General features: G+C 36.4%; 1 protein-coding gene across 1 annotated transcript in view; it reads left to right on the plus strand.

Moving 5' to 3' along the window:
- The window catches only part of RAB21 (RAB21, member RAS oncogene family), a 41943-nt gene extending 19377 nt beyond the window's left edge, over positions 1–22566 (plus strand). Inside the window, exons 5-7 of the mRNA XM_060656969.3 lie at positions 4108–4162; positions 4628–4716; positions 19557–22566. Of these exons, the coding sequence (XP_060512952.1) occupies positions 4108–4162; positions 4628–4716; positions 19557–19699 (287 nt within the window). The 3' untranslated portion in view covers positions 19700–22566. The remainder of the gene's footprint in view (positions 1–4107; positions 4163–4627; positions 4717–19556) is intronic.
- Positions 22567–27008: the final 4442 nt, after the last annotated feature.

Consider the following 27008-nt stretch of genomic DNA (forward strand, 5'->3'; position numbering starts at 1 on the left):
CTTTGCTCTCTGGTGCTTTATGAATATTCCACAATTTATCCTTTTGTTATTGGTAGCCATTTACATTCTTTTATCCCCTATTGATTTTCATTCTATTTTTTATAGCAGTTCAGTGTTTATTCTCTCTTCTGTTTTATTACTAAATTCAAAATAATAACACTACTTCCCAGGATTGTGGTGAAGAATAATAAACACTTGGCATAGAGAAGGCATTTGACAAATGTTTGTTCCTTTTCCTTTACATAACACAGTCCTTCAAATATTTGGACGGTTTACCTGAAGTGAAGGTCTTCACTTCACTTCTCTAGGTCTTCATTTGTTTTTCATTTGGTCTAACTTCTAGGCATTCTCATCATCCTGAGTCCTTTTTCCTAGGTTTGTTTCAGTATATAAGTGTGTTTTCTACACTTGAACACTAGAATCTAGACATTGTTGAGCCAGTGTATACTTACATAGCTCTCTTTAAAATTCTCCCGTTATCATTCTACCAACAATGGCCAAGATTGCGTACACTTTTTAGCATTAGCATCCATGTCAATTCAGTGTTTCTTTTACATAGATTATAGTTAACAAAAATCTGAATCACTGTTTTATAAGTATCGCTCTTCTGTCAAGCTTTTCCCATCTTGTTGTTGTATAATTAAGTGTAGGAACTTCAACTCATCATGTTTCTGAATCTTTATGTTTGATGATATCATCTCCTGGCTTTCTCATGTAAATTAAATAGTCCTTATCTAAACCACTTACAATGTGTTAACCAGTAATGGAGAACCCCATATTTGGCTAGCAAAGACTTTTTCCTCTCAATTTTAGTTAGTTCACTGATTAGCATTCTTAGCTGTGGTTGCTTTGCTTGATAGTATTTTGCTTCTAGTCTGTCCTTAACATTTGTATGTTTATTAAATAGTTACTTTTAATAATAGTTACCATTTATTAAGTTCTAAGTACTGTTCTAAGAACTACACATTTATGATTTCAGTAAGTCTTCTGGCAATATTACAAGAAGGTATCATTGCCATTTCCATTTCACACATGAGAAGTGGGCTAAGAGCTTGATACTTCCAAAGTACATAGCCAGTTAGAGGTAGACCTGGGATTTTAACTTAGGTCTGTCTGCTACATCAAGAATAAGTGAACAAAGGTGCCTGGGTGACTCAGTTGGTTAAGTGTCTGATTTGAGCTTAGGTCAAGATCTCATGGTTTGTGAGTTCGAGCCCCGTGTTGGACTCTGGACTGACAGCTCAGAGCCTGGACCCTTCTTTGGATTCTGTGTCTCCCTCTCTCTGCCCCTCCCCCGCTCGTGTGCTGTCTGTCTCTCTCAAAAATAAACATGAGAAAATAATTTAAAAAATAAAAATAAAAAAAAAGAATAAGTGAACAAAATAGATATGGTCCTTGTCTTCCCAGAGCTTATGTGTAGGAAGAGAGAGAAAAACAAGCTATTACTATATATTACAATAAATGCTATGAAAGGGGAAGTACAGAGTGCTGTGGTAGCACAAAAGCAAACCTAACTAAATTTGGGGGGTGGGGTGGGGATGTTAAAGGAAGATTTCCCAGAGTGTTGGATTAACTAAATAAGCTAGATGAAGCTAGTGGGGTGGTGGTAAAAAGTGTGTTGCCTATCATGGGCTTTAATTTTCTCCTAACACTGTTAATTTTCCATTTGATCATTCACTGTGATGAATATGGCGGATATTAATAACTGCTAATTACTGAGTATATACTACATACTAGGCCTTTTACATGTATTTTCACATCAACTGTGCTAAGTTTGTTAGCTACATTTGTACAAAGTGATACTAAGAGGTTAGTAATGTTCCCCAAATTATATAGTTATGAAGTGACCCAGGACAGGAAAACAAGTTTTATCAGGGTTAAAGCCTTTGAAGGCTTCCTTTGATTGATTAGGACACATACCATTGGGTCTCAGCAAAACAGGTTTCTAGCTCTTTATTGCTATTAGGCCATCTGCCCTTAGCAATGGGTATATCCTTTCCATGATCTTAATTCAAATGTGTTTTTATAAAAAATAAAAGTTTTTGCTTCTTAGCAGGGTGGCTTTTCACCTTCCTCTTCAATAGCTTCAGCCAATTTTTCCCCCTTATCTTTATAGTACTGTACTTTACTTGTTGGTAATCTTTCTTCAGGTGTTTCAAGTCTATTAGAAAGTTCCCTACATAGCTGTATAGTAATATTGAAACAGATACGAACCTCAAAGCCTTAATCCTTTAGATGTCTTGCTTTTTTTTAATGTTTTTATTTTTAAGAGAGAGACAGAGCATGAGCAGGGGAGGGGCAGAGAGAGAGGGAGACAGAATTTGAAGCAGGCTCCAGGCTCTGAGCTGTCAGCACAGAGCCTAATGCAGGGCTCGAACTCATGAACTGTGAGATCATGACCTGAGCCAAAGTTGGATGCTCAACCATTTGAGCCACCCAGGCTCCCCTAGATGTCTTGCTTTTAAAAGAACTGTAGGCACTAAAAAAATTTTGAGTTTTGGAAGGATGTCAGTCACCACAATGTGTTTTTTTTTTACTTAATCTGTGCTGTCACTCCCTATGAATACCGATTGTTCAAAGAACTAGTAGTAAACAAAAATTTTTTGTTTAAAAAAATAATTAGGTTATTAAGATAGCTATTTTAATGATAACCAGATTTATTAAAGTTAGGTAAGTTTAAAATGTTATTAGATAATATTAGATCATAGCAGTGTCTGAATAATTTCCCCCAAATATTCATTTGAGGCAGTACTCAAATTTTCTACTTTCTGTATCCTCATTTTTTAAGAACAGATGTTGAAAATCCTGGTGGAATTTGAAAACAGAGGCATTAAAGATTGAGAAAAACAGCTCATAAGGTTTTAGGTAATTGGGACAAAAGTCTTCTTGATCGGAGACTCGTGGCAGTCTTGTGCCTCTGTTGGAACCACAGACCACTAGGTGGTGCTTTTTGCTTTCTTCATAGCATAAAACAACTTCTGGTGACTGTCCGCTATATTGGCTGTAATATTTAGCAAATTTAAATTTTTATTGACAAGTAGAATGTAGAAAATCAGAATTAATATGGTTTTCTTGCTAAGGTAAACAATCCCCAAAGAAGGAACAGTTCATTATAGAATTTGTTGATAATCACTGATCTTTAGTATAATCTGTTTCCCTCTCCTGCTTTGGCTATGTTGTAAAATAGTGACTTGCAGCTGCCCACAATTGGGTGCTCAGTTTATTTGAGGTCCTCCATGTACAGAACCTCCGGGCTTCTACTTCTCAGTTGTAAGCATCTTTCATTGGGTGCTTATTGTGCTTTATCTGAAATCATCTAGATTCTCTAATGTCCCAAGAAAAGATGACCTTATTTACAAAAGTTTCTTTTCTTCCTCTATAAGTCAAAATAGAAGATATTTGTTTGAAGTATCCTTCCTTTAGTGTTGTCTGTCCAGCCAACTCACCTTAACCTCTATTCTGTATTTAAATAGGGAATCTGCATTTTGCAGTTTCTTCACTTTTATTCTGGTGGCTTTTTTAGCATAATTTCGGTTTCGTCCCATTGTTTAAGAAGAGTTAAACTTATTTTCAGTAATTTTAAATTCGCATGATATGCATATATTAAGCTCTCTCATGTTAAATAAACAGTGCAGTTTCCTCTCCAGTGGTGGTGAAATGCTTAAAGAGCCATAATACCAAATACCCTTAGGTTAGCCTAATATCTTTCATGAATAGTAAGATAGCCTTGCTTAATTATTGACTGTCTCTATGTTGACTGGGGACCATTTACACTTGGCTAAGAATCATAGGTTTCCAAGTGTATGTTGTCTCACTTATCTCCTAAATCAAAGAATAGTGCCCATCTCTTTGGAAAAGTTATTTTCTCTGCTTCAGGAGGGATTTGCATTGAGCCATTTGAAGGAGGTTGAGGCATTTACCTTGACAGTCATGATCTGCCCTTATATTATAGGGTTTAACTTTATAGTTTCAGGACATGTAGAAGTTTGATGGGAATTTGTATTTTTCCAGGTGATTAAAATGGCAATTGTGTATTTAGAATTGACTTAGTTCTGTTATAAAAATGAATCAATATTAAGAATTGGCATCTTTACTTTTTCAAACTAGGTAATAAAATAGACTTGGAAAAGGAGAGACATGTTTCCATTCAAGAAGCAGAATCGTAAGTGATCACCCTTTCTCCCTCCCTCCCGTCACTCCCTGGTAGAAGTCCTTTTCTTTGCACAGTGTATTTTACCATTTATGTAATACTGAAACCTCTTAATCTAAAATGAGCTATTGGAATCAGTGAAGCATATTTACATTGGTAATTTCTGGACTTTTGACATTTAAAGTTACTCCATTCTCACTTCTCTTTTTGATTTCAGTAAAAAATATAAAGAGTGATGCGAAAGAAAACTATCAGCAAATAGTGAATCACAAAAACTTGTATTTGGGTTCCAAATTAACTTAAACATTTCAAGTGTTGTTATTCTCATGTTCTTAATTAAAATTTGGTTCAGTGCATCTTAATTTCACTAAATGTGGGTTAATTAGTAATAAGTCACTAAAATTGCTACTTAAAACATGACAAAAACATGAAAAAATTTTTTGCATCAATCACTGACGTTACTCTTTTTTTTTTAAGGTATGCAGAATCTGTTGGAGCAAAACATTATCATACTTCAGCCAAACAGAACAAAGGAATTGAGGAACTCTTTCTTGATCTTTGTAAAAGTAGGTGTATTCAGACTTTGTATATTTTAGAAATAGCTCTTTTAAAAATATTGGTAATATTTTTTAAGTGATGTTTTACAGTCTCAATTAATGACCACACTGATGATTTATCACATCTGACAGCACTATTATTTACTTAATATTTTTTTCTTAAACTCATTATTTAAAGCTTAAATACCTATTTACCTCTATTTCAAGCACTAGTTAATGGATATGAAATCAGCAGATATGATATGTGCTAAATACACATTAAAATAAATACATAACTGTCAAAAATAAAAATAGAGGAGAGTATACAGATTAAAACAGATTTAAGAGATATAACAACCTGTTGCACTGGATGGACCTTATTTGGATCCTGATTTGACAAAGTAGTGAAAAAGGACATTTGTTAAACAATAGGGACTATATGAATACTCACTGGATATTTGATGATATTATTAAGGGGTGTCTGGCTAGCTCAGTTGGTAGAGCATGTGACTTTTGACCTCAAGGTTGTGAGTTGAAGCCTCACATTGAGTATGGGTGCCTGGGTGGTTCAATTGTTTAAGCATCTGACTCTTGGTTTCGGCTCAGTTCATGATCTCACGGTTCATGAGTTAAAACCTCACATCAGGCTCTGTGCTGCTAGTGCTCCCTCTCTCTCTGCCCCTTCCTCACGCTCTCTCAAATATAAAAAAAAAGAAAAATTAAAAGAAAGAAATTATTGAGGTTTTGCTTCAAGATGGTAACATCAGAAGATCTTGAACTTACCTTTTCTCATTGATACACTGAGTCTAAAGGTACATATGATACAATTTCCTCTTTAAAAAACATAAAGTCTTACTGAATGACAACTATACCTTGGACAAATAATAAGAAAATGACACTGAAGAAGGTAGAAGAGGCTGAAACACAATCTTGCCATAAACCACATCCCTGGTGTGATGACCCACAACTAAAAGGGAACTCAAAACCTATAGCTTCTCCGTAAGGAGTGAAGATTATGAACCCCACAGTGGGCATCTCAACTTTTAAGACATTAATGAGATGAGTCCCCCAAATATCTAACTTTGAAAATCAGCATGTCTCACATCCCAAGACCTACAATACTGAAAGTCTGAAAAACTGTTTTTTGGGTTTGTTTTTTTTGAGATAGAGAAGAGAAGGCTCAAGTGAGCAAGGGGCAGAGAGAATCCCGTGAGGGGCAAAGAGAGAGAAGGCGGGACTCAAGCTCACCCAATGCAGGGCTCAAGCTCACCCTGTGCGGGACTTGAACTCAGTGAAAAGTGAGATCATGACTTGAGCCAAAGTCGGCTGCTTAACCGACTGAGCCACTCGGGTGCCCTGAAAAACAGTTCTTAAAGGGCTGTGTGCTTGGACTCACCTGCCCCAGGGCCTAGGTCAGAGGCAGCTGATCACACTAACTTAAAGTGAGGGAGGCTTAGGGTACCTGGGTGGTTTAGTTAGTTAAACATCCAACTCTTGATTTCAGCTCAGGTCATGATCCCAGGGTCATGGGATCAAGCCCTGTGTCAGGCTTAGCACTGAGTGTGGAGCCTGCTTGAGATTCTCTCTCTCTCTCTCTCTCTCTCTCTCTCTCTCTCTCTCTGCCCCCTTCTCTGTTTATGCTCTAGTTCTCTCAAATAAAAAAAAAATGTTTTAAAGTGAAGGAGATTCACCTGCTTAAAAGTGTCAGCCCGCAGGGCAGGCATCTAATCTAACACACACATCTAGGAGCCTGCTGGTGGAATACTCTCCTGGGACGGAGGCTGGCGGGTGTCATCTTCATGCTTTTCCTTTGCTGCATTCCCACTTTGCTGTGCTCCAGAGTACCAGTATCTCTGGTAGGAGAGCTTTTGCACACATTTGGTGCCCCAATTTTTGCACCTGCCACCCAGGAAACACCTCTTAATCACCTGGCCTAAAGGCCAGGGGAGCTTATATTCTTAGTCCTATTGGACTATAATAATTGGTGTTACTCAAAAAGGAGCTCATACCCCTGTCTGGCACCCCAATTTTTGTAACTGCTGCCAGGGGACCCTTCTATATTACCTGGCTCTGGTGGCCAGTGGGGCCTATGTCTGTGGGTCCCACAGGACTGTAATCAACAGAGAAAGAGCTCTTAAACAGCCACCACCCACAGGACACAGCAAGAAGCAACAGATCCACAAGCTCAATTTTTTCGTGAAGGAGGCCCATTCACTAATCGTCATGACTGTGGCCTGAGGGGCAGGTTTTAGGTTTGGCACACATTTAGTGGCCTGTGGAACTGCATTCAAGGAATGTAGGCTGTGGGCACCATCTTTGTGCTCTTCTTCTACCTTGTTCTGGCTTGCTAGTATAACCTAGGAAAGAGCTTATACATTTGTCTAGAGCCCTAATTTTAGTGACTACTGCCCAGGGGACACTTCCAGATCACCTGGCCCTGGTAGCCAGTGGGGCTTCTGCTTGCAGTCCCAGAGGACTGTATATCTGCATACTTTTAAAAGCTGATACCTAAAGATCGGGCTTCCGGTCAGCCTGAATCTAGGTGCTGAGATCCTCCCATTTGGGACACTGATACATCTTGGCACATCCTCAACTACTGGGAGCTATTAAAAATACAATAGGCTGCTTGGAGAAGCAGCCTGTTCCATTTACTATGCAGAAAGCAACATGGAGAGTCACACAAAATGAAGAAACAGGAATATGTTCCAGATGAAAGAACAAGATAAAACCTCAGGAAAAAACCTGAATAAGACAGAGATAAGTAATTTACCTTACAAAGAATTCAGAGTAATGGTTATAAAGATCCTCACAATTTCAACAGGAGATGGAAGATACAACAAATAGAAGTCAGAGCTGAAGAAAACAGTAAATGAACTGAAAAATACACCAAAGGTATTCAACATCAGCCTAGATGAAGCAGAAGAAATGATCAGTCAACTCAAAGACAAGGCAGTGACACCCAGTCAGAGCAGCAAAAAGAAAAAACGTGAAAAAAGGTGAAGATAGTTTAAGGCATTTATGGAACAATATCAAGCAGTCTAACATTCGCATTCTAGGGATCCCAGAAGAAGAGAGAGAGAGAGAAGGGGGGCAGAAATCTTATTTGAGGAAATAATGGCTAAAAACTTCCCAACCTGGGTAAGGAAATAGACATCCAAGTGCAGGAAGCCCAGAGAGTTCCAAATAAGAGAAACCTAAAGTGATCCACACTGAAGATACATTCTAATTAAAATGTCAAAAGACAAGGAGAGACTATTAAAAGGGGCAAGACAAAAACAACTTGTTACATACAGGGCAATCCCCATAAGATTATCAGCAGACCTTTCAGCAGCAGTTTCACAGGGCAGAAGGAGTGGCATGATATGTTCAAAGTACTGTAAGTAAAAAACCTTCCAACCAAAAATTCTCTACCTGGCAAAAGTATCATTCAGAAGTGAAGGAGAGATAAAGGATTTTCCAGACAAGCAAAAGCTAACGTTCATCACCACCAAACTTGCCTTAAAGATATGTTGAAGGGACTTCTTATATCTGAAAAGGAAGGGTGCTAATTAGTAGCAGGAATACACATAAGAGATGAAATCTCACTGGAAGGTGAATAGTAAAGGTAGTATATTAACTGATTATAAAGTTAGTGTGAAAGTTAGAAGACAAAAGTAGTAAAGATAACCATAATTGTGATAATTAGTTGAGGTATACGTAAGATGAAAAGATGTAAAACATGACATCAGAAACATAGGGGAGTAATAATGTTGAGCATTACAGTAGGATCAAGTTTAAGATGTTATCAACTTAACAGGGTGCCTGGGTGCTCAGTTGGTTAAGTGTCTGACTTTGGCTCAGATCATGATCTCACAGTTCATGAGTTCGAGCCCCGCGTAAGGCTCTGTGCTGATAGCGCAGAGCCTGGAGCCTGCTTTGTATTCTTTGTCTCCCTCTTTCTCTGCCTCTTCCTGCTCATGCTGTGTCTTCCTCTCTCAAAAATAAATAAACATTAAAAAAAATTTTTTAAGATGTTATCAACTTAAAATAGACTATTATAAACACAAGCTGTTATATGTAAGCCTCTTTGTAACCACAAAACAAAAACCTATAGTAAATATACAAAAGATAAAGACAAAGGAATATAAGCATACCACTGAAGTATGTCATCAAACCTTAAAGGAAAGAGTAAGAGAAGAAGAAAGAAACAAAGAGGAATTACAAAAACAGCTAAAAAATACAATGGCAGTAAACATACCTATAACTACTTTAAATGTAAATGGACTAGGTTCTCAAGTCAAAAGACATAGAATGGCTTGAGTGGATTAAAAAAAACAAGACCAGGGTGCCTGGGTGGCTCAGTTGGTTAAGCATTGACTCGATTCAGCTCAGGTCATGATCTCATGGTTCACGGGATCAAGGCATGGGTTAGGCTCTGCACTGAAAGTGCGGCACCTGCTTGAGATTCTCTCTCTACCTCTCTCTTTGCCCCTCCCCCACTCACACGTGTGGGCACACACTCTCTCAAATAAACTTAAAAAAAAAAAAGTCTTAAAAAAAAAAAAACAGACCCATGTATATGCTGCCTATAAGAGACTCGGTTTATTTATTTATTTTTACTTATTTTTAATTTAAATCCAAGTTAACATACAGTGTAATAATTTCAGGAGTAGAAATTCATGATTCATCACTTACATATAACGCCTAGTGCTCATCACAACAAGTGCTGTCTTTAATGACTCTCACCCATTTAGCCTATCCCCCCATCCACCATCCCTCCAAACCTCAGTTTGTTCTCTATATTTAAGAGTTTCTTACGGTTTGCCTCCCTCTCTGTTTTTATCTTACTTTTCCCTCCCTTCCCCTATGATCATCTGTTGAGTTTCTCAAATTCCACATTTGAGTGGAATATGATACTGCTTTTCTCTGATTGACTTATTTCACTTAGCATAATACACTCTTCCATTCACATTGTTGCAAATGGCAAGATTTCATTCTTTTTGATCAGTATTCCATTGTGTGTGTGTGTGTGTGTGTGTGTGTGTACACCACATCTTCTTTATCCATTCATCAGTTGATGGACATTTGGGTTCTTTCCATGATTTGACTGCGGTCGATAGTGCTGCTATAAACATTGGGGTGCCTGTGGCCCTTCGAATCAGTATTTTTGGAACCTTTGGATAAATACCTAGTAGTGCAATTGCTGGGTCATAGGGTAGTTCTATTTTTAATGTTTTGAGGAATCTCCATACTGTTTTCCAGAATGGCTGCACCAGTTTGCATTCCCACCAGCAGCAAAAGGGTTCCCTTTTCTCTGCATCCTCACCAACATCTGTTGTTGCCTGAGTTGTTAATTTTAGCCATTCTGACAGGTGTGAGGTGGTATGTCAATGTGGTTTTGATTTGTATTTCCCTGATGATGAGTGATGTTGAGCATTTTTTCATGTGTCTGTTAGTCATCTGGATGTCTTCTTTGGAAAGTGTCTAGTCATGTCTTTTGTCTATTTCTTCACTGGATTATTTATTTTTGGGTATTGACTTTGAGGAGTTCATTACAGATTTTGTATACTAACCCTTTATCCAGTATGCCATTTGCAAATATCTTCTCCCATTCTGTCATTTGCCTTTTAGTTTTGCTGATTGTTTCCTTCACTGCATGAAGGCTTTTTATCTTGATAAGGTCCTAATAGTTCATTTTTGCTTTTGTTTCCTTCCCGTGCCTGTGGGTGACATGTCAAGTAAGAAGTTGGTGCGGCTGAGGTCAAGAGGTTGTTGCCTATTTTCTCCTCTAGGACTTTGATGACTTCCTGTCTTACATTTGTTTAGGTCTTTCATCCATTTTGAGTTTATTTTTGTGTATGGTGTAAGAAAGTGGTCCAGGTTCATTCTGCATGTCACACTGTCCAGTTTTCCCAACACCATTTGCTGATGAGACTGTCTTTTTCCCATTGGATATTCTTTCCTGCTTTGTTGCAGATCAGTTGGCCATATATTTGTGGGCCCATTTCTGGGTTCTCTATTCTGTTCCATTGATCTAATGTGTCTGCTTTTTTGCCAGTACCATACTGTCTTGATGATTACAGCTTTGTAATGTAGCTTGAAGTCCGGAGTTGTGATGCCTTCAGCTTTGGTTTTCTTTTTTCAACATTCCTTTGGCTATTCAAGGTCTTTTCTGGTTCCATATGAATTTTAGGACTGTTTGTTCTAGTTCTGTGAAGAATGCTGGTATTATTTTGATAGGGATTGCATTGAATGTGTAGATTGCTTTGGTAGTATGGGTAATATTTTAACAATATTTTTTTTTTCCCAATCCATCAGTGTGGAATGTTTTTCCATTTCTTTGTGTCTTCTTCAATTTCTTTCATAAGCTTTCTATACTTTTCAGTGTGTAGATCTTTTACCACTTTGGTTAGGGTTATTCCTAGGTATTTTATGGTTTTTGGCGCAACTGTAAATGGAACAGATTCCTTGATTTCTCTTTCTGCTGCTTCATTATGGGTGTATGGAAATGTAACCAATTTCTGTATTTTATATCCTGCAACTTTGCTGAATTCATGTATCAGTTCTAGCAGTTTTTTGTGTGGAGTCTTTTGGGTTTTCCACATAGAGTATCATATCATCTGTAAAGAGTGAAAGTTTGACTTCTTCCTTGCCAGTTTGGATGTCTTTTATTTCTTTTTGTTGTCTGATTGCTGTGGCTAGGACTTCCAACACTATGTTGAACAACAGCAGTGAGAGTGGACATCCCTGTCGTGTCCCTGACCTTAGGGGGAAAGCTCTCAGTTTCTCCCCATTGAGGATGATGTTAGCTGTGGGTCTTTTGTATATGGCCTTTATGATGTTGAGGAATGTTCCTTCCATTCCTACTTTCTTGAGGGTTTTATCAAGAAAGGATACTGTATTTTGTCAAATGCGTTTTCTGCGTCTATTGAGAGGATCATTGTGGTTCTTATCCTTTTTTTTTCTTAATGTGGTGTATCACATTGATTAATTTGTAGATATTGAACCAGCTCTGCATCCCAGGAATAAATCCCTCTTGATTATGGTGAATAATTGTTTTCATGTATTGTTGGATCCGGTTTGTTATCATCAGTTTAGATGTAAGGATACACACAGACTGAAAGTGAAGGGATGAAAAAAGACATTCCATGTAAACGGAAACCAAAAGAAAGTTGAAGTAGCTATTCATATATCAGACAAAATAGAATTTAAAACAGAGACTGTAATAAGAGACAGTGGCATTGCATAAATGATAAAGGGATCATTCCAACAAGAAGATAAGACATTTGTAATATTTGTGCACCCAACACAGGAGCACCTAAATATATAAAGCAAATATCAACAGACCTAAAGAAAGAAATAGCAATAAAAATAATGGTGGGGGACTTTAATTCCCCATTTACATCAATGGATACATATGCAGACAGAAAAGCAGTAAGGAAACATTGGCCTTAAATGACATGTTAAATCAGATGTACTTAACAGGTTTTTAGAGGACATTCTATCCAAAAGCAACACAATGCACATTTTTCCCAAGTTCACCTGGAACACTTTCCAAGATTGTATATCATGCCACAAAACAAGTCTTAATAAATTCAAGAGGACTGAAATATCAAGCATCTTTTCCAACCACAATGGTATAAAATTAGAAATTAGCTACACAAAGAAAACTGAAAATTTCACAAATATGTGGAGAATAAACAGCATGCTAATGAACAGCCAGCAAGTCGAAGAAGAAATCAAGAGAAATAAAAATATACTTTTAGATAAACAAAAATGTAAATGTAACATACCAAACTTTATAAGATGTAGGAAAAGCAGTTCTAAGAGGGAAGTTTATAGCGATACCTAACTCAGGAATCAAAAAGAGTCTCATATAGGGATGCCTGGCTGTCTCCGTTGGAAGAGCATGTGACTCAATCTCAGCGTTGTGAGTTTGAGCCCCATGTTGGGAGTAGATATTACAAAAAATAAATAAATAAAACTTTAAAAAAATCACAAAGAAACAACATGACTTTATATATCAAGGAACTAGAAAAAGAAGAACAAAGCCCAAAATTAGGGGAAGAAAGGGAACAACAAAAATTGGAGTAGAAATAAATGAAGCAGAGACCAAAAAAAAAAAGAAAAGAAAAGAAAAAAGATCAGTGAAACTAAGAGCTAGTTCTTTAAAGATAAAATTTTAAAAACTTCAGTTAGACTCACCAAAAACAAAGAGTACTCAAATAAATAAAAATGAAAGTGGATGGGTGCCTGGGTGGCTCAGTTGATTAAGTGTCCAGCTCTTGATTTTAGTTCAGATCATGATACACAGTTCGTGAGTTTGAGACCCATGTAGGGCTCTGTGCTGACAGCACGGAGACTGCTTGGGATTCTTTGTCTCTCTCTCCTCTCTCTCTGCCCCTGCTCCAGTCACACTTTCTCTCTCCAAATAAATAGACATTAAAGGAGAAGAACCAGCATTTCCCAGATGGATTGGATGTCGAACCCCTTGTTTAAGGAAGGAGGGGAGGGAGGGAGGAAGGGGAGGGAGGGAAGAAGGAAGGAAGGGGAGGAAAGGAGGCAGTGAGGGAGGAGGGGAGGAAGGAAGGAAGGAAGGAAGGAGAGGGAGGGAGGAAGATGTGAAAGCAGACGCTTTACAACTGATACCACAGAAATACAAAGGATCACAAGACACTACTGTGAACAATTATATGCCAATAAATTGGACAACCTAGAAGACATCAACAAATTCCTAGAAATATATAACCTACCAATAATGAATCATGATGAAATATAAATTCTGAACAGACTGATTACTAGTAAGGAGATTGAATCAGTAATCAAAAACCTCCCAACAAACAGAAATCCAGGACCAGATGGCTTCACTGGCGAATTCTACTAAACATTCAAAGAATGTTCTACTAAACATTCAAAGAATACCAGTCCTTCTCAAATTCTTCCAAAAAGTAGAAAAGAAGGAAACTCCAAACTCATTTTGCAAAGCAAGCATTACCCTGACACCAAAGCCAGACAGGGACACCACAAGAAAAGAAAATTACAGGCCAGTATCCTTGATGAACATAAATGCAAAAACCCTCAACAAAATATTAGTAAACTGAATTCAGCAATACACTGGAAAGATCATAACACCATGATCAAATGGGATTTATTCCAGGGATGCAAGGATGGTTCAACATCCATAACTTAGTCATTGTGCTACACCATGTTAACAAAATGAAGGATAAAATCATATGATCATTTCAGTAGATGCAGGAGAAGTATTTGACAAAATTCAGCATCCATTTATGATAAAAAAAAAAAAAAACAAAACTTCTTAACCAAGTGGGTATAGAGGGAATGTACCTTAACATAATAAAGGCCATATGCAGCAAACCCACAACTAGCATCATACTCAATGGAGAAAAACTGAAAGCATTTCCTTTAAGATCAGGAACAAGACAAGGGATGCTCACTTTTGCCACTTTTATTCAACATAGTATTGTAAGTCCTAGTCAGAGCAGTTAGGCAAAGAAAAAGAAACAAAAGGCATATGGTTAGAAAGGAAGAAGTAAAACTGTCAGTATTTGCAGATGATATTATATATAGAAAACCCTTAAAGACTCCCATCAAAAAACTGTTAGAACTAATAAGCAAATATAGTTCATTGTAGGATATAAGAAATCAATAAGCAAAAATCAGTTGTGTTTCTAGACACTAATAATGCACTATCAGAAAGAGAAATTAAGAAAACAATCCCATTTGCAGTTACATCAGAAATGATAAAATACAGGCGCCTGGGTGGCTCAGTCAGTTAAGTGTCTGACCTCAGCTCAGGTGATCTCACAGTTTCTGAGTTTGAGCCCTGCATCGGGCTCTGTGCTGACAGCTCAGAGCCTGGAGCCTATTTTGTATTCTGTGTGTCCCTCTCTCTCTGCCTCTCCCCAACTTGCGTTCTATCTCTGTCTCTCTCTCTCAAAAATGAACATTAAAAGAATGATAAAATGCATAGGAATGAATTTCATGAAAATGAGGTGAAAGACTTATATGTTGAAAACTATAAAACATTAAAGAAAGAAATTGAAGACAAATAAATGGAAAGATATTCCATGCTCATAGGCTAGAAGAATTAATATTATTAAATGCCATACTAGTCAAAGCAGATTCAGTGCAGTCCTTATCAAAATTACAATGGTGGGGCACCTAGATAGCTCAGTCGACTTCAGCTCAGGTCATGATCTCCCAGCTTGTGAGTTTAAGCCCTGCATTAGACTCTCTGCTGTCAGCACAGAGCCCACTTCAGATCCTCTCTCCCCTTCTCTCTCTGCCCCTCCCCCCACTTGCACCCTTTCAAAAATAAACAAACATTTAAAAAAATTACAATGGCATTTTTCATAGAAGGAGAATACCCAACCCTAAAATTTGTATAGAACCATAAAGGACCCTGAATAGCCAAAGAAATCTTGAGATGAGGAACAAAGCTAGAGGATCACACTCCCTGATTTTCAACTATATTACAGAGCTATAGTAAAACAGCTATAGTAAAACAGTGACATAAAAACACACACAGATCAATGGGACATATGCAGAGCCCAGAAATAAACTCATTCATATATGGTCAATTAGCTTACGACAAAGGAGCCAAGAATATATAGCTAGGAAAGGACTGTCTCTTCAATAAATGGTGTTGGGGAAATTGGACAGTCCCATATAAATGAATGAACCTGGACCACTATTCTACACCATAGACAAAAATTAATTTAAATGAATTTAAGAGTTAAGCCTAAGACCTGAAACTCCTAGAAGAAAACATAGGCAGTAAGCTCCTTGACATAGGTCTTAGCAATGATTTTTTTTAATCTGACAGCAAGAGCAAATGCAACAAGAGCAAAAAGAGACATTAGACTACATCAAACTAAAAGGCTTCTGTCCAGCAAAGAAAACCATCAGCAAAATAAAAAGGCAACCTACCAAATGGGAGCAAGTGTTTGCAAATCATGTCTCATAAGGGGCTAATGTCCAAAATATATAAAGAACTCCTGCAACTCAATAGATTAAAAAGAAAACCTTACAGAGAATCCAATTAAAAAATTGGTCAAAGGTCTGAATAAACATTTTTCCAAAGAAGACACAGAATTGGCCAATAGGTACATGAAGAGATGTTCTTTTTCATTAATTATCAGGGAAATACAAACCAAAACTTATGAGATGAGATAATACTTCATACCTATTAGAATGAATGGCTAGAAACAAGTGTTAGCGAGGATGTGAAGAAAAGAGAACGCTTGTGCACTATTGGTGGAATGTAAATGTGTCCAGCCACTAGGGAAAACAGTATGGAATTCTTAAAAAAATTACAAATAGAACTATGACATGATTCAGCTACTCCTGGATAGTAAGTGGAAGAAAACAGAAACATTAACATTGGAAGATAAACCTTATTCGTTGCAGCATTATTTACAATAGCCAAGATATGGAAACAACTTAAGTTTCCATCAATGGGTGAATGAATAAAGAAAACGTGCTGTATATATAGAGAGAGAGTGGAATGTTATTTAGCCATAAAAAAGAATGAACATCTTGTCATTTGTGACAACATGGATGGACTTTGAGGGCATTATCCTAGTGAAATAAGTCAGAGAAAGATAAATAACATGATCTCTCCTGTATGTAGAATCTAAAAGTAAATAATAAAATCAATCTCATAGATACAGAAAACAGAGAGGCAGGGGTTTGGGGTGGGGGGGAGAAATGGGTGAAGTGTTTTGTTTGTTTTTAGTATGTAAATTGAATTATTCTTTATTTTTAAAATTATAAAAATTTTAAGTTGTGATTATAGTTATTGTGATTCTGCTTTTTTAAAAAGTTCTTTTTATTTTATTTATTTTTTAAAGAATATTAACTTAAAAAAAATTTTTTAATGTTTATTTATTTTTGAGAGAGACAGAGACAGAATGCCAGTGGGTAAGGGGCAGAGAGAGAGGGAGACACAGAATCCGAAGCAGGCTCCAGGCTCTGAGCTGTCAGAACAGAGCCCGACGCGGGGCTCGAACTCACGAGCTGTGAGGTCATGACCTGAGCTGAAGTCGGACACTCAACCGACTGAGCCACCCAGGCACCCCTAAAAAAGTTCTTTTTAAAAAAGAGTTCTTATTTTTTAGAGACCTTATTAAAATAATTTATAAATAAAATTATGTGTCTAGAATTTGATTCAAGATAGTGGTAGGGGGCCACCTGGGTGGCTCAGTCAGTTAAGCATTCGATTTCGGCTCAGGTCATGATCTTAACTGCTGTAAATTCAAGCCCTGCGTCGGGCTCTGTGCTGACAAGCTCAGAGCCTGAAGCCTGCTTCAGATTCTGGGTCTCCCTCTCTCTGGCCCTCCCAGCTCGTGCTCTGTCTCATTCTGTCTCTCAAAAAAAAAAATGTTAAAAAAAAAAATAGTGTTAGGGATGCTTGCTGAATATAGATGAAATTGTATGATGGACATAAGGATTTTCATTATGCTGTTTTTTCTCTTTTTATATATGTTCGAAGTTTTTCAGATTAAAAAGTTTTTTAAAAGAGAGAAGGGAAAATGTTTATCACCAATAGAATGTATACCATAGTTAGGAAAACCCTAGTCTGTGGAATATTGGATTGAAATGATTTTGTCAAATTATATTCCTTAATTTATGGACCACACACTCTTGAGAATTTGATGAAACTATGGTTTTTGTCTCTAGAAAAATGGATATAAACACAAACTTTGGAGTAAATTTCAGTTTTACAAAAAACTGAAGGTCATTCATAATTCTTGTAGAGCTTTAATTCTCTAATGAGGTCTCCTGACCAACAGCATCAGTATCACTTGAGATTTTTTAGAAATGAAGATTCTTCTGCCCTACTAAACCAACTGACTCAAAATCTCTGGAGGTGGTACCTAAAATCTATGTTTTAACAATTTTTCCATATGATTGTGATGCACACTGAAATTTGAGAGTTTATTTGTATTCTTGCTGCTTGTGTATACATATCAATCGCTTGGGGATCTTGTTAAAATACATATTTGATAGAGTCGGTTTGGTGTGGGCCTGAGCTTTTCATTTGTAACAGGCACCCGTGTGGCGATGATGCTGGTCCTCAGACCATACTGTGAGTACCACGGTTCTAGCTCTATAGCTTAGAAGTGTTATAAATCTCATATATCTTCCTAGAAAAAAATTTGAGTATTTCTGATATGCTTGTTTAAAAACTATTGAACATACAGAAATACTAATATATTTTACACATTTTTGTAAAACAAAAAATAGAGATTTTGAAAGGTTGAAGAAAAATAAGTAGAAGTTAGAATTTGTAATGTTTTCTAATTTCATCTCATTGGATTTTCCTGTACAACTAAATTTGGAAACCATTGTTCTAAGGACTCCCTCTTTTCTTTCTTCGTTTTTCCCGCTACGTATTTTGTGAATATTTACTTCTAATCTGTGCCTTATATTTTCATTTTTTAACTGTGTCTTCAGAGCAGAAGTTCTAAATTTTAATAAGGTCTTATTTGTCATTTTTTCTTTATGATTTGTGGTTTTTGTGTCTTATATGAGAAATCTTTGCCCAAATCAGAATCACAAAGATTTTTTTCCTACAGAGATTTCCTCCTATGTTTTTTTTCTAGATATTTCTGGATAACTGTGCACACCTTATGTTTTACATCTAGGTTCATAATTCATTTTTTAATTTTTGAATATGGTCAGAGGTACAGATAGATCAAGGTTTATTTTTTATATGTAAATGTTCAGTTCTAATACTGTTTCTTGAAAAGATTATTCTTTCTTCATTGAATAATCTTGGCACGTACATCAAAAATCAAGTGACCAGGGGCGCCTGGGTGGCTTAGTCAGTTAAGTTTCTGACTTTGGCTCAGGTCATGATCTAATGGTTCATGACTTTGAGCCTCACTCACATCAGGCTCTGTGCTGACAGCTCAGAGCCGGGAGCCTGCTTTGGATTCTGTGTCTGCCTCTCTCTCTGCCCCACCACCCCTCTTGTGCTCTGTCTCTCTCGGTCTCTCAAAAATGAATAAATGTTAAAAAAAATTTTTTTTACTAAAAAAAAAAAAAAAAATCAAGTGAGTATATATGTGGGGGTCTATTTCCAGACTCTGCTCCATGATCTTTAGAGCTCTCCTTTCACCAATATCTCACTCTCCATTGGGGTAACTATGTACTATATCTTTAAGTTAGATAGTATGAGTGTTCCAGCTCTGTTCTTCCTCCCTCATCTTAAACTCTTTCATTCTTTCAAATATTATTTGCATAAAAGTATTACATTATTTGTTGACGAGTAAATCTTGTTCCCTAAATATCAGTTGTACTTAGAATAATATGAACTATTTTTTTTTAATTAATTTTTTCTTTTAGTTTTTTTTTTTTTTTCTTTGAGATAGAGAGGGTGTGATGAGGGAGGGGCAGAGAGAGAGGGAGAGAGAGAGAATCCCAAGCAGGCTCTGCATTGTCAGCATAGAGCCCGATGCGGGGCTCAAACTCATGAACCATGATGAGATCATGACCTGAGCTGAAGCAGGTGCTAAACTGATTGAGTCACCCAGGCACCCCAGAATAATACAAACTTTGACAAATCGCCAAGTATATTAGAAAATCTTGAGGGTATTACTTGTATACAGACATTTGTTCAAAGTAAAAACTTTTTTCTCTCTCTTGATGTCACTGTGGCCATTATGCAACTGGACAAATGCAGTTGCTATTAAGTTTTTTAAACTTGCAGGAAAAGCTATTCAGTGAGCTGACAAAATGTTCATTATATTTAGTTTTCCTGTTGGTTGGAAGTCAGAAATGGCTATTGTGGTGGCATACTGAAATTATAGAGAGAGAAAATTCATAGATTGTGGTCTTAAATTTCTGTTTTCTCCTTCTCTTAGGGATGATAGAAACAGCACAAGTGGATGAGAGAGCAAAAGGCAATGGCTCCAGTCAACCAGGAGCCACAAGGCGGGGTGTACAGATTATTGATGATGAACCTCAAGCCCAGAGCGGTGGCGGAGGGTGCTGTTCTTCTGGATAACTGATCACACTTAAGAGATTAAACAAACAAACTGTGGATCATTGCCCTCAACATGAAGACTGCCATATTCCAAGTCACATTATTTTACCAATGGAATTATAGAATTAACAGTATTTTAAATTACGTTTATAACACTGCAGAGACCTTAAGTGCTAAACTTAGTGGAGTTTGTGACCAGAGAATTGGCATTTTTCTACAAATGTTAACAAAGCAATTACCAATGGCCTTTTTACATATTTTTTTCTTTAATAAGGAATAATATGCATGTAGAAAAGACCTACTTAAAGGCTTCATTTATATTCTTTTAAATCAAATCTTTATTTAATAACTTATATATGTTGTTGGAATGGTATACATTTTTGCAGCCCTTTGTATTTTGTGGTAGTTTGAATTGTATCACTTCTAAACAGCAAACTGTTTTTGTTTTTTTTTTTTGTTTTTTTTTTTTAAATTAGCAGATACCTGAAGTACTATTTTTGCAGGGTTTGCACAGGCCCCTTAACTGTCTACTACTTTGATATAATCTATATACAACCTGTATGCTGAGCTGGTAAAATACATTGTAAAATTACATATTAAATATTTTATCTGCTTTTACAAGCGCAAGGTGCAAAACTACATACAGTAGTCTCATTGATGACTGTAAAGTGAATTAACATTTGGTGATAATGCCTAAGCTTTTTGACTCTGACATAAAGATCATAGCTCCCCTTCACTTTTGTCTTAACTTGAAAGTGGCGTGTTTCAATTTTCACATATACTTTACTTGAATTATTGCTGTTGTCATATTTTTGCCTCTGTAAGTCTTTCTGATGATTGAACAACAGCATTTGCCTTTTGGTTTGTTGGGGTTTGGGGGGGCTTTTTTTGTTTGTTTTTATTTTTGTTTGGGGGGGATTTTTTTGGATAAAAGAGATGAATTCTGCTGATTTTGTTTTAGAGTGGTTACCTTAGAAGTATTTGAGTGGAGCATGCTGAATTTCACTTCTGCAATGGCTTTAGTTTTCTCTTAGGCTTTATATGAGATGGGTTCACTGGTGTCAGAAGAGAGGAAGAGGTACCAGACAGTTGCCACTCACCAAGACTCATTCATACAGCATGTTAATGGGTAGTTCTTGCTCCTGGGGCAGCACTTTTAAATCCTTTGTGAGCAAATTGTATTTGTTCATTGCTTGCCAGAGATGAACACAGAAAAGTTTGTTCCATTTTATAAGAGCTGTCCTGAGTTTCTGTGAAGGGAAACATTTCATGTAATGCGGTTATAGCAAACACTGGAAAGATTTATTATAAAATTATATTCTTGTATACTTTGTAAATTAGTCTCATTAGGTTTTTTTTTTTTTCCTAAGCATAGGACTGAACTTAAATTTGTTAATTTTAATAGAATCAGACAGTGCTCACAGAAGGATCACAAATTGTGGAAATTAACATACATTGTTCTTGTTCTAATATATATATTTTTCCATTTCTGTCATGCTTGGAAAACTAGTAAATGTTATGTCTAAGATAAAATGGAATGGTTCCTGGATTTACTTCTTACAAGAAGCAGTAGTACGCAATAAAGTCGTTGGCATGAGCAATTAAGAGGATGTAAAGAGGTTATAGTTACTAAAGAAGTACTACCATATTTTTAAGTTAAGAGCTTAAGGTTTCCCAAATGGGTTTAAAGTTGAATGGATTGACACCTTTATGCTATGCTGTTAAAATTTTAACTTAGTATTAAGGGTTCTGTGAGCCCTCACTTTATCTTCTTTGGTTACTCTCCTTCCCAAACTCAACAGACTGTTCTCTCTGTTGTGTGTGTTTGGGGAGGATGGTATGGGAAGAGTCAGAGAGATAAGCTAACATTTGTTTTATTTTGTTTTGTTTTGTTTTGTTGATTGTATAGTCTCTCAGTTTCCTATGAAGTTTGTGTTTATGCAGGGCATCATGGGAGACCAGAGGAATCATGAGTATAAATGCAGGAAAAATTGTTTTGCTCTTCTGGTTCTTCCACAGGTAGTTAAGAAAGCCTTGCCATTTCTACTATCATATGTGCAGATGGGAAAGAAGCTCTTGTTCAGAGTGAACTGTTTTTTAAACTAATGAGAGATGAAATTGAGCTTGATTTCAAAAAGTAAAATCATAAAGCCTGATAATTGAAGAGTTGTACTCTCAATTTTTGACCCTATATTAATGATATTAAGTCCAGATAAGAACCTCTGCTCCAAAGTTGCCAGATAATTATTGATGGGGTACAACCACTCTCCATATATTTTTTTCTTTTCTCTCCCTTAGTTTTTGTGTATCATTCTTAACCTTAAGCATTTCATTCTGTTTTTTTCACCTTGTAATTTAAGCTAATTCAATAGCAACAATAAATAATAGGGAATACCTGTCCTTGCTCTAAAGTCTGAGAGTTCTTTAGGTGGGATGAAGGAGGAATGAAAGAGGACCAGCCAATTGTAGTATGTGCATAAAGGAGCGATAAAGAGATGAGAAACTAAGGCTGAGGAAATTTCTCTGATACTTTCTTCACTTCTTTAACATATCTTTTGTGTTCCTGTCCTTATGAATTGTACTATTAGGAAGAAGACATGAGTTGTTGTATTGTATATTAAAAGTAGTAGGTAGGTAGAACCAATATATTTTTCAACTAGTAAGTGTATACATTTAGTATATATAATTAAAAATTGGTATAAGATAGTCATTAAAAATACCTGAATATTATGTTAAAAGTATACAATCGTTTCTGTAATGATGAGTATTCTGCATCTCGTTTTGCTTTGTGATTATAGAGGAAGATCATTGTTTTTAAAAATGTATATTGCAACAATTTGGGGGTAAACAGCAATCTCAAAAAAAAAGCATCATGTGATTGTATGAAATATGAGTGTTTGAATTTGTTTTGTTCTGGGGAAATCACCTGAAAACACCCTAAAGCTATGGCTGTTATAGCTAAATTGAAGTCCTTTTTTTGTTTGTTTGTTTTTAATATTAGCTATATGTTATTAATGATTACATTTTATTTGGCATTAGAGTAAGAAAGAAGAATGATTTAGGTTTTCAGCAAGAAAAGATAAAATTTGGGATATATGACAGGAGGTTAGTGAGGAGTAGACTAGAAGTCAGGTAGATATGAAACTCTACAACCTGACATTTTTATAATTGTTTTGAAATACATTATCATTTCTAAATAAGGCAAGTTATGCATTGTACCAAATATTTAGAACATACACAAAATGAATTGGCATACTATTTAATATGATTTGCAATTTTCTGTATTGTAAATGCTACCAGGAATCTAGATCATTGATGTTATCTCCAAATAATAGAATTTACCCTTATAATTACCACTTATATTCTCTCCAGAAGTGAGATGTTGATCTGTGCCTTTAACTTTTGAAATTCATCTTTTGACCTCCGTTTGCCATATAGTTTTCTTCATAGATGCAGTCTGGCAAAGAGGGAATACATATTTTGTGGCTAGTAAAGCTGTTGAGATCTTCCAGAAAAGGGTGTAGATCGTTGCAACCAGCAGGAGCCTTACAATAATGTCTAAAGTACAGGGACTAAGTAGATCTTTATTCTTTTCTAAATTTCAAAATGTATTAGCTAGGTTTTAATAACTAAAAGCTGGGATTCATTGAATATATACATTCACTTGATTTTGTAATAGGCGTTGATTCTAGTATTTTGCTGTTCTATAATTTTCAGTCAACAAAAACAATAATGTATTTGGACCAAAATTTATGTTACATATATGTCTGGCTTCGATGTCTTTTCCCTTTTCAAAGAAAACAAATCACTCAGAATTCTGAGCAAATTTTCCTAAGTGCAAGTATTATTATATTAATCATATGTAATGAAAAAATGTAAAAATACTCTTTTAAGAGTTTCCACTTTCAAGCAACAATGCTTCTCTTCTAAACAAATACCACTTTAATTTGATAGACTTTTAGCACTGCGTGTGCTCTCTGATTTATATATCATCTCTTCTGAGAAGCTGAGCGTGCTTTTAAATATTAGCCTTTCTACCACAAATTTTCAGTAGATAAATTAACATGGCAAGTTGATGTTACATGGCACACCCAGTAAGAATCTTATTCTTTAAGCATCTTGTCCTCTTCAGAGGCCTGCACGTATTTCTAAGTGCTTTACATTAAAGCCAAAAGATGAGCCTATCTTTATTCCCAGTGTGTCAGTTCTCACCTTGATTTTGATACTTCCAGACAACTGTATCATCTCTTCATTATCAAATACTCAAGAAAAAGCTAATACGACTTCCTTAAGTTCGAGCTTGTGTAGAGCAATGAGAGAAAGATGAGGGACAGCAGAGATAAAGTACGGTAATGTTGAAATACAGACAACAGTGGTATTTGCTAAACTGTATCGTTGGTAGCAAGCTCTTTTAAGGAAACCATCACATGTAGTACTTCCTAGAAATGTAAAAGCTCATTTTTTTTTAATTATCTGAGAATATATTCTAGGAAAAAAAGAATAAATATTGTGAAAGTGCCCCTCAGGCACCCTCTCCCAAATGGAAAACATTGCTTTGTAGTATATACTCTCTTCAATTACCTTTTTGCTGTGCATTTATATACATATATATTTACCTATAGAAATACATAGTTTTGTGGGTTCTAAATTTTTATATAAATTCTGTCTTACTACGCATATGTTTTGCAACTTGCTTTTTTCTCTCACCAACATGTTTAGGAACTGTTAAGTCAGTATATGCATACTTTCATTTTATTTTCTGTCACATCTCTTTGGGATGTTTGCCTTTCAGGATAACTTCTGACTTTCCATGAAACCTTCCCAAAAGGAATCTTGTCACTTAGGTAGATTTCACTAGACTCCTAGAATGTAGATGCAAGCCAGCGCTTAGACAGAATCAGGGTCTTCCTTAAGCATGTGAATTGGGATATTAGAAAGGCATTTGCTGGGGCACGTGGATGGTTCCGTCGATTAAGTGTCTGACTTTGGCGCAGGTTATGATCTTCACAGTTTGTGGGTTTGAGCCCCGTGTCGGACTCTGTGCTGACAGCTCAGACTCTGGAGCCTGCTTCGGATTCTGTCTTTCTCTCTCTGCCCCTCCCCAACTCATGCTCTGTCTCTGTGTCTCTCAAAAATAAATGAACAGTCGGGGGGAAAAAAGGCATCTGCTTATAATTCATTTGAAGTACATTACTTTTGGTCTACTGTTGACAATATATACAATTCAAAAATTTAGCAGTCTTTATTCAGAATAGGTTTTTATTTGAGGGAGGGAACGAAAAAGAGGGAAGGTATAGCCGACAGGGAAAGAGTACAGAGCAAGATAAAACAAGTCTCTACACAACTCGGAACAGTTACATAACAAGACTTCATGGCACCAAAAATTAAAACTTATGTTTGGTCTGTCTTTAATAAAAACAAGAACAGTGCCTTTTCAGATTTCCCTTCCCCCAACATCCCCCATCCCTATTCCTTTTTTTTTTTTTTTTTAGAGTTTATTTATTTATTTTGCGAGAGAGACTGTGTGCTGTTAAAGCAGAGCCCAATGCGGGGCTCCATCTCACGAATCTTGAGATCATGACCAGAACCAAAATCAAGAGTCAAGAGCTTAACCTACTGAGTCACCGAGGCGCCCCTCCCCATTCCTCTCAAAAGGTAACAATTGTTAACAGTTGATATGTGTCTGTATCTCTCATATATGTTTTTATTTATATTTGGCCTTTATGAATTGTCAGTTTTCTGAAATCAACCTCTATCAAATTCCAACCTCAATCCAACTGACCTATTTACCGAGAACAAACCAGAATCATATTTCTTTAAAGGACGTTAAATCAGTGGCAACAGTTCTTGAACTAGAAGTTAACTAGATTCTTAATATGTTTTATGTTTATCATAAATTAAGCTTGAAGAATAACTAGCATTCTGGGAAAGTCGAGTCACTGGTTTCTATATCTTGTGGAAATAGGGTTGGGAAAGAGGAGTGTGGTAATACCTGTGTAAGTCTGAGCTGGCCTTGTTCTCTTAGCATACTGTCTTACTTGAGCATTACAGTTACCCCCCACAATTACTTTCCAGGTATTTCTGTCACTGTTAGGCTCTAGCTTAGCATGTGAGTGCCTTGACACAAAGTTAAGTGTATCGCCCCAGAACAACAAATTTATTCATATTTGACTTATAATGAAAATAATTCAAGGGGGAAATTAAGCAGCAGTTTACATGATTTTGTTAATTGTTTCTGGATGGTCTTATAAAAAAAATTAAAACACATTCTGCTCATCATGACTATTCTATCACTTTCACTCATTTATTGAGTACCTGCTCTGTTCCCAGTGCACACAGCAGAGGAACCAGCCTTCCTTTAGAGTTAGAGCTTAGAGATGGGGAAAGATGACTTTGCCTATTGTCTAGGAGGTAGGTAGTTTATCTGTAGATATGAGGTCAGCTGAGCACACGTGTTCACATTCTGGGTGTGATCAGATATGTACATGTCAAACTTTTGGGGTGAGGTAATTAGAATGACAGTAGCTGAAGCTGATAGTGAATTTAAGGTAAATCTGGACAGAATGATTTTGAGTCTTGCAAATAATACATTTTCAAGCCAAATTAAAATAGAATAACTTATTTTCTAGCTTCAAGGGGACAATTAAGTGATCCTTAAGCCCAAATTGCTTTTCCAAATTTTGTAATAGCAGTGAAGTAACAAATGCTTTTTGCTTATTTAGACGGCTGCTTTTTATTAAAGCTAGGGAAAAAGTGAATTTTAAAAAGCAATTGTATTGTTTTCTTTGCTTTTAACAGATGATATCTTGTCGCCAGATAATAATCCAGGACACAATCCATTCCTAAGTCATAGTAGGCCAATTTGGAGAGTGTATCACAGTATAATTTGTGTCTTTCTTTCCTTCTTGCTTTCTTTTCTTTTTTTTTTTTTTTTTTGTAGGCTCTCTGTGGGGCTTGAATTCATAAACCCAAGATCAAGAGTCACATGCTCTACCAATTGAGCCAGCCACGAGCCCCTAAGTTGTGTATTTCTTTTTTTTTTTAATGTTTATGTATTTATGTATTTATTTATTTATTTGAGAGTAGGAGAAGGAGCAGAGAGAGAGGGAGAGAAAGCATCTGAAGCAGGCTTCATGCTGTTAGTGCAGAGCCTAATGTGGAGCTCAAACCCACAAACCGTGAGATCATGACCTGAACCAAAATCAAGAGTCTGACACTCAACAGACTGAGCCACCCAGGCACCCCAAGTTGTGTATTTCTAAATGCACTTTTCAAATGAGGAGTATGGGTCCCTTTTTTCCTATCTGAAATTGAAGACCTAGGCCATAAA

This window comes from Panthera onca, chromosome B4 (assembly GCF_046562875.1).
Source record: "Panthera onca isolate mPanOnc1 chromosome B4, mPanOnc1 haplotype 2, whole genome shotgun sequence".
NCBI classification, from domain to species: domain Eukaryota; kingdom Metazoa; phylum Chordata; class Mammalia; order Carnivora; family Felidae; genus Panthera; species Panthera onca.